The sequence below is a fragment of the Fragaria vesca genome, linkage group LG2 (genome assembly GCF_000184155.1).
Source record: "Fragaria vesca subsp. vesca linkage group LG2, FraVesHawaii_1.0, whole genome shotgun sequence".
NCBI lineage: Eukaryota > Viridiplantae > Streptophyta > Magnoliopsida > Rosales > Rosaceae > Fragaria > Fragaria vesca.
In genome coordinates, this window is record NC_020492.1 from 9,357,451 (window position 1) to 9,365,971 (window position 8,521).

Consider the following 8,521-nt stretch of genomic DNA (forward strand, 5'->3'; position numbering starts at 1 on the left):
CCAAAATAATATTAAGAAATTCTACAAAGTACATGGGGGGGGGGGGGGGGGGGGGGGGCATGAAACTTAAACCCCTGATTACAATAAGCATCTAGAAGTCCCAAAATAATATCGAGAAATTCTACAAATGGCCGGTGCGGCTGCCCTCAAGCCTCTAACTGTCGAATACAAGAGGGGGGGGGGGGACATGAAAACTAAACCCCTGATGACAATAGAAGTCCCAAAATAATATCAAGAAATTCTACAAAGTACATGTATTCTAACGCACTAACTAGCAAAGAATACTAATCTAATGACGACTCTATTTGTTTTGTCATAACGGTGACATAATGGAAATATAAGTTGACATGTGGCACGATCACATATCCTGGTGTCTAATATCAGAGCTCGGTTTAGAACGATAACATACTTTGTCATCGTTTTGTATATTTATATGGATTATGAAATGTATATGGGGTAGCTAGCAATGAGATCATATTCATTGCATAAGACATTAGTAGCAATAACAATGGAAGACACCCATTTCAAAATTTAGATTCATCCCATAAGGACACTAGTAATGTGCTTTTCTACCAAATAAATCATTCATATAAAATAATTACATGCACTCCCTTGATCTATCTTCCTTAGTTTATAAAACATTAGGTGCGTAGTTCACTCTAGATAACATTTCAAGATACTAAATGAATATTTCGGAACACAAATACATACCCACCGTTGTATATATGTAAATGCACCGAGTACAATTTTCACATAAATCATTTTTAATTTATTACTTGGAACATTCGAATCATCGACATAGGTACGGAAAAACGAAATTAAGTAACGCAATCATTAATATCAGTTGGGGAAAAAATCATAAACTTTGAAGAAAAAGAATCGAAGACATAAATCGATGGATCCTCTATAAAGAGTGCGGTTATTGGGACCTCCAGATTTGCTCAGTGTACCTCCACATGTTTTGACTTATTGAATTACAAATATAACCTCATACAAAATGACAATAATAGTGTAATACCCTAGATTTTCATATCATTTTTCCATGTATTATTCCCTTAATTAATGAATGATTATTTATGGAAATTCTTTGGGTTATGCGAAGTTGAAGTTTCGGGAGTTTAATTAAAGTGCTTTGACTTTTGAGAGGCCAAAAGTTGACTTTATTTTCCGTAAGTTATCTTCTAAAACTTCCTACACGAAAGTAGTAGAGTTTGTCGATACGAGTTCGTGGACATGCGGCACGTCTAAAACGGATGTCGTATGAAGAAGTTATGGTCAGAGGAAGTTTGTTTACAGGTTTGAAAAGAGTATAAGTAGAAAAATGTGTGGGAATTATTTTTGGAAAACCTATAACTGCAGCAGCAGCCAGCTCTCAGTCTCTCTCTCCTCTCTCCCGACCCTCCCACACCCACTTCCTTCTCCGGTCATTTTCTTCCTCATCCGGCCACCTTTTTGGATGCCGCCGGTTCCCGTTAGATCCGTACCGACGTCCTCTACATTTCTGGAGCAGTCCCGCCCGCTGTTCGGCCGCCTGGAAGCCGCCACGAAGCGGCGGAGCTGCTACTGTCCCGCCGGAAAACCGACGATTTCGACGCCGTTTCCGACCAAGTTTAGGTGAGTCTTGATCCCCTCTTCCTCCTAGTAGTGTCTAGGCATAGATTGAAGCAAGTTTTTGAGGTTTTGAGGCTGATTTTGCAGGTTTTGGAATTGATTTTCTGGTCACAGTTCGGGACGGTTTCCGGCCGGTTCCGGCCAAAATTGGTCGAAGTCTCAGGTATGAAAGTTGTTCCCCTTGCTTTAAGCTTCAACTTTGCTGTTGGGAGTTTTCTCAAATTCGAAAGTTTGGGGTGGCGCGTGGGGCCCACTCGCCGCCGCCCGTGGCGGCGAGTCCGGCTGAGTTGCAGCCCTAGTTTCCTGTGGTTAGGTAGCCCTTACTGTTGTGAGCTTGTTAAGTGGTAGTGTGGCTAGTTTTTAAGAAATGTTGGCATGCTAGGACTTAAGTTTATTGGTGTTGGTTTGGTTGGGTTAGAGTTTAGGTTTTGAAGAGTTGAGGCAGCTCTATTGTGTCGTTGAGTTCAACGACTTTGGGAAGTTGTCCTCCCTTGAGCTAAGGGTTAGTTTAAGGGTTTTGTGTTATCCTTCAATACCTTGGTTTCTAAGGTTTTTAATTGTGTGATTTTAGGTGATTTGTGATTTTGTGATTGGCTTGCCTTCGTTGTGTTGAGGGTTTTGCAGCAGGATTTCTAGGTGAGTAAATCTCACCAAGGTTCACTTTTGAACCAAATTTAATTATGGTCATGTGATATGATAATGATGATGATGTTGGATTTAATATTATGCTTTTAATTGTTTTTAAAAATATATGAGCTTGATCGCTAACGGCTCAAATGTAAGGTAAAACAAGTTTTTTTATGTGCTATTTTGAGATTCATGTGATCATGAGTTTATTGATTATTTATAGATTATTCTTGTGGAATATCTATATTTTGTTCAGGTAAATATTTCCATGTGAAAGAATAGAATTAATGATGTGATATTGTGTTGTTGAGAATAATAATGTGATATTTCCATGTCAGTGTAGGTCATGGGAGATACTGTATGGTATCTGGGACCCATGGGTACACATAGTGTTGTTGTAGGTCATGAGGGGTATTTTATTAAATATCTGAGACTCATGGGTACTTTTCTTGGGTAATGTGTTGGATGTGTGTTTTTCTTTAATTATGGATCCAATCTCTCTTGTGGAATATTAGATGTGATAAATGTTGTGTTATTTTTGAGTTTACTCATACGAGCTTTTTAGCTTACCGGGTTTGTTGTTTACAACCCGATGCACCAATTCTTGGTGTAGGGGTTAAACCTGCAGGTGAGGATCAGCATGGTTGAGATGGAGGCTTAGTGACAGAGTTTTTTGTTGGGTTTTGGTTGTTCATTGTATATATTTATTTTTATATATACATTGGGATAGACAATAATAAACTCATGTGAGCGTCTCATTTTCTTGACTCTCGAGTTTATGTAAACAAGGAAATGTAATATTTAACTCAATATGGAGTTGTGTGTAAATTTTACTTTCCGCATTGAGTTTAGTTTCATTGAAATTTTGTTGAAACAGGTTTTGGGATTATATTATTTTAAGGGATATTATGCCAAAATTTTTGAAAATTTCCTTTCAAAAATTGGGGTGTGACAAATAGACATTGACTTTCAACAAAAAAAAAAAAAAAAAATTGTAATTAGATTAGTATTCTTTCCTTTTTTTTTTTTTTTTCTTCAAGTTAACGATACAAAATATGAGGAGTCTATAAACCCTAAACCTAAGTGCAACCATTGCTCAATCGCAAAAAACTACTACACCAAATGGAAGAATCTCCATTGATGAAGATGCAATTGGCCTTCTTAGGGTTTCTTCTAGGTCAAAGGTTTCTGAGTTTTTAGCTTACTTTAATATTTCATCAGATTTGCTTCATGTATACCTATTTTCTTACTGTTGTAGTTACTAACTTACTATACGTTCGGTCACAAACACCACTTTGCTGCTTTACATTGATTGTGTAAAACAATGCATAATTTAAATTTTTTTAAATTGTTGTTATTGAAAAATCGTTCTTACAACTTGATCAAATAATATAGGTTAATGACATTCTATGCAAAAAAATAAAATAAAATAAAAAAACAACAACAACAACAAGGAATTGAGGTTGCGAAAGAGGTTTTCATGAAAAAAGAGAAAAAGAAAAAAGAAATCAAGCAATCGAGGTCTGAAATAGATGTTTTCATGCAAAAAGAAAAAAAAAATTTAAAGTGTCGGAGGTCTAGAGAGCGAATAAATGGTATAATGAGTAAATTATTGAAATATATATGAATAACAAACCTAAGGTTATTTTAAGAATTTGAAAGGAGGTCTAATGAGCAAATGTTTGTTTTTAAAAATAAAAATGAGGTATAAAAAATGTATAATGAACAAATCTAGAGGTCCCAATGACCGTACTCCTCTATAAAATGCAGCTCTTTCAAGTGTTAATACTAATCAGTGATCACTATGGAAAAAGACCCAGTAAAGATCCAAAGAAAACCTTAGGTCAATAAGAAAATAAAATATATTGTAACCAAAAAGAAAATAAAATAAAATATATTGTACATTTTCGTTGACGGACCACGTGAGCCCCACAGAGTGAAAGCGTGCACTGTGAAGTATGGAAATTTACCGAAACACAAAGAAAGGAAAATGGTAAAAATGAAAAAGGAGAGAGAGGAAGTGTGGGTCGGCCGCTTTTTACTGGTCTTGTCTCGTCTTAGACAGTCACCACAGAGATAGCGCGAATCTCAATCAACGGAGAGTAAAAGAAAGAGAGACAGAAGCACTGAAAATGCTATATATATAGAGACAGAGAGAGAGAGACAGAGAGACTCCGCAAATCGGTAACGGCTACTTTGGGGTCAGTCCAAGTAAGACGATTCAGTAAGAGAGAGAGAGAGTCTTGTTCTTTGTCTTTTCGTTTTGCCCTGGACGGTTTTCCGTTGCTGCTTCCTTGCTTGCTTCATAAATGGATTACAATAATGACAAGTAAATACCCTGTCTCTTCGTTAGGCTTCTGGGTTTGGAGATTTATGTCATGAGTTGTATTGGGTTTGTGTTTGTTTTATGGTTTGGTTTCGCAATGTGGGCCGCGATTTTGATTTGTTTTGTATTTATCTGTGTCGGGATTTGATTGCTGAGTGTGGTGATTGGGTGTTGATTTTGATTGTTTGGAGATGATTGTGATTTAAGGGTGAGATGAGGATGCTGTAGGGTGGGCTTTGTGATTCACTTGGTGGGTCTGTGTTCTTTGCCTTTTGTTTTGCTTTATCATTGCTTGATTTCTGTACTGTGATGTTACTTCAAGCAAAATGCCCAAATGTAGATTGTGAGAGTCCTTTTTATTCTAGCTGTTGTATTGCAGAAGGATGTCGTATTGATGTTGCAACGGCAAAGTTCATTTCTTTTGATTGTTGGTTAAGTTGACTAGGTTCTAGTGCTGAATTTTGCTGAATGAACTTAAATTTTGTAGATTTTATTAGTTGTAGCTTTGCCAATTTAATTGCTTGTTCTTCACCCTTATGTTAACCACCTAGCATCGGAACATAAAAGAACTGGAAGATTTGTGATGTGTATAATGGAAAACATTAAGTAATGCACATCCCTTATTGTGTGCCTTGTATAACTAATGCGGTGTGGTTTATACATGAGAATGGGGTGTTAGTCATTTGAGGTAATGGTGAACTTATTGCTGACCATGTTTTCCCGGTGTTTGTGAACCGATAGTAGTGAGCGTTGGGATTGGCACCGCAATCCTCATGTCCAAAAGGACTCCACTCCCGGTAAGTTGTTGCCACAGTTTATAATCTGCTAATAAATAGCTGTACTAGACGAAGTTAGTGATTTCTGTCCTGGTACTATTGATTCTCGCAGATATATCTGAATGCCTGTGGAATGGAGTGCCTCAGAATCAAGAGGACCTTTCATACATGTTGGATGATGAAACAACCCCTGTTAAGGCTTGTGGAGATTTGGCCTATGAGGTTAACCAAAGAGGTTGGTTTGCTTGTTGTTTCCCCTCAATGTCCAGCATTCTTGCTTTTCCTGGATTTGTAATAAGTAACAAACACTGTCATTTTTGTTCTTTTAATATCAGAATTTTTGGTTTCAGATAATAGAAACAAGGAACCAGAAGAGCAGAGGGAATCTTTCTCGCAAGTGAAAAGGCGTCGGATGCTACAATTTGACACTGAAGCTATGGATTCTTCCCTTTCAAGTGAAGACTTATCGTCTGCATTCTTGAAATCAAATGTCTGTGCTGGGTATCTATTTACTTGTATGAATTCAATGTTATCATTGTTGGCTGATCACCCAAAAACACAAATAATGTTATTGTCTGCATTCTTGAAATCAAATGTCTGTGCTGTGTATCTATTTACTTGTTTGAATTCAATGTTATATCATTGTTGGCTGATCACCGAAAAACTCAAATAATGTTCCATACACTTTAAAACTTGTGATGTCAATAAGCGTATACTTGTGTTTCTTCCATTTTTTCTACAGAGATGCTATAGTATTTCATTAGGGGAGGAATGTCTTATTATATCTTCGTGGTAGATGTTTCATATCAGTATGCTAGATGTTTCATATCAGTATGTTTCATATCAGTATGCTATATCTATACCCTTCTCATATAATTAACCTTGTCTATGTGAGTACAGTTTCATTAGTAGTTTACCGTTGGGTTTGATTTTTGTAAAATTTAGAAGGGAGGCGGCTCAGTTTAGGGTTTAGTTTCTTTTTTCCTTGAGATCTAATGTTTTCTTCTTAAAGACACATGATAGCAGGACCTATACAGCATATATCATTGAATATGCTTAGATTTACTTTTCTACTCTTTATCAGGAGGGGATTGATTCAATTGAGGGTTTTGAAGCGACAAATTGGGTATCTGGGTTTTCAGGTTTGTCTCTTTTAGAAGAAACTTTGATGGTTGTTGCTACCCTGTGTTGGATCTTCTTTGTCAGGAGATTCTTATAAGGTTTTTATTTCTTTTAAAACAGAAAATGCATCTGCCTCTGGTTATGAATGCCTAGATGAATCACCGGATAGGTGGATCGAACAGTGCTTCACTGATCCTGCTGATATGCAGTTCAGCCCTGATGATATGTATGCTTCTTGAAGCTCTATATCTTTGGTTCAGTCATATGTTTATAATAATCTGATTGCTTTGTTTCTGCTACTCAGCGATTTCTCTGGGGCATCTGATGTTCATATTGACATTACAAGTAAGTTATATTGGTTCTTCACTAATAGTTTGTACTTTCTCCTTTGTCCCCATATGTTATAACCCCTCGATGTTTTGTTCTAGAGTTGTGCGACATCCAACCTGAGTATCATCATGCAAATGTGAATCAACAACGAGTTACTCGATCACCTCGAAATATCATATTTAGAGGTACTTGTTCTTGACATCTATGTTTACTGTATTCCACGTTCTTGAAAATTGATCAGCTTTCCAATCTATCTTGAACTTGTTGAATTTCACTAGAGGTGTTGGATTTATAGTGTTCTCCTGCTGCCTTTAGCCTGGATATTATGTGTCGCCCATAACCCACCAAGATTATGTGCCTGATCACTTGAATACAATAAACAACCCATGAATTTCGCTAGAGGTGTTGGATTTATAGTGTTCTCTTGCTGCCTTTAGTCTAGATATTATGTGTCACCCAAACCCACCAAACCCACCAAGATTATGTTCCTGATCACTTGAATACAATAAACAACCCATGAATTTCACTAGAGATGTTGGAATTATAGAGTTCTCGTGCTTCCTTTAATCTTGATATTATGTGTTGCCCAAACCCACCAAGATTCTGTGCCTGATCATCAAAGATTATGCTACCAAATTAATGAATTGAAAATCAAGTACTTGAGGAGACGAGGCTCTCTGTTTTTGTGTATAGGTAGGAAGTCTTACATTCGTGCTCCCACAAAGTTGGCTACTTCTGTGGCATATCCCTTTGCATTCATAAAACCCTCTGGAACCCATGGAGCTGTAACTCTGAAGGACATAAACCAGCGGATCCGCACACCGCCACCTTCAAAAGCTAAGCAAAAGGAGCCTGAACAATATCCCACTTCAGCCTTTTCTGGGAAACCTGTTGTTGGCAAAACTAAAATTCGAACTGAAGGAGGAAAAGGCAGCATTACAATAATGAGAACCAAAGGCTAAGAGTTACAAGACTTACCTTTCCTTTCTTTGCCTGCTGATTTTGTGGATGAATTTTTCCTGTAATATTCTAGAGCAGTCAGGTATAGAAGTGAAGCTGCTTAGTTTTTCTGTCGTCTTGTTTCGGGAAATCATAAATCACACGAGTGTTTATGTTTCCAAGTATGCTTTAGGCTTCTAGCTGTCAATAGTAGTATTATACATCGGATGACTGAGAACCAAACTCTACCAGGTTAGTTTGTTTTTGTTTCTCAAAAACCTTGTTATGTTTTCCAGGAATTCCAGTATGTGCAAACTTTTGTATCTAGATTATGTTTCTGGAAGGTGTATATTTAACCTCTAGACTGTGGTTTTGCATGCATTAACCATTTCTCTTTTCTGTAAAGCATTGAGAAATATTTTTGGAGCATAATCTGTATTCCTGAACATCTTAAATTAGACCAACTTTACAACCCTTGCTCTGTTGATCTTATATCCCCATGTTTTTGGTAGGATTGCAAACGGAGTAAACCCATTCTGCATCTTTAATGTTGAACCATTGCTTTCAAAGTTTCTTTCACTTGGTATATGCAGTAGGAAGTTAAGACCGACTTGGATCCTAAGCTTGAATTTTCTGGGCTGGTATTTGCTAGACTTATAATCCTAACCGTGTATCACAGCGATCCAATAAACACATTGTAGCACCTTTCGGGTTTGTTTGCTATACCAGTGTAGGATTGATCCAAGCAGACGATCAAAAGTTAAGACCTGGGGTAGCAGACCTACATTGA

General features: G+C 37.1%; 1 protein-coding gene across 1 annotated transcript; it reads left to right on the plus strand.

The window, feature by feature from the left end:
- The first annotated feature begins 4,318 nt into the window (after positions 1 to 4,318).
- LOC101292073 (protein XRI1-like) lies at positions 4,319 to 8,159 on the plus strand. Its single transcript, XM_004290153.1, has 9 exons — positions 4,319 to 4,567; positions 5,306 to 5,361; positions 5,453 to 5,575; positions 5,691 to 5,830; positions 6,425 to 6,482; positions 6,583 to 6,688; positions 6,767 to 6,807; positions 6,891 to 6,977; positions 7,486 to 8,159. The coding sequence occupies exons 1-9, from the start codon at positions 4,548 to 4,550 to the stop codon at positions 7,752 to 7,754; spliced, it is 900 nt and encodes a 299-aa protein (XP_004290201.1). The 5' UTR covers positions 4,319 to 4,547; the 3' UTR covers positions 7,755 to 8,159.
- The last annotated feature ends 362 nt before the right edge of the window (positions 8,160 to 8,521 follow it).

Excerpts from the sequence above, each read along its gene's own strand:
- LOC101292073 (XM_004290153.1), top strand. The coding sequence starts at position 4,548 with ATGGATTACAATAATGACAA. Across the intron at positions 5,362-5,452 it reads CCAAAAGGACTCCACTCCCG|ATATATCTGAATGCCTGTGG; the intron begins GTAAGTTGTTGC and ends TGATTCTCGCAG. Across the intron at positions 6,808-6,890 it reads TGTTCATATTGACATTACAA|AGTTGTGCGACATCCAACCT; the intron begins GTAAGTTATATT and ends GTTTTGTTCTAG.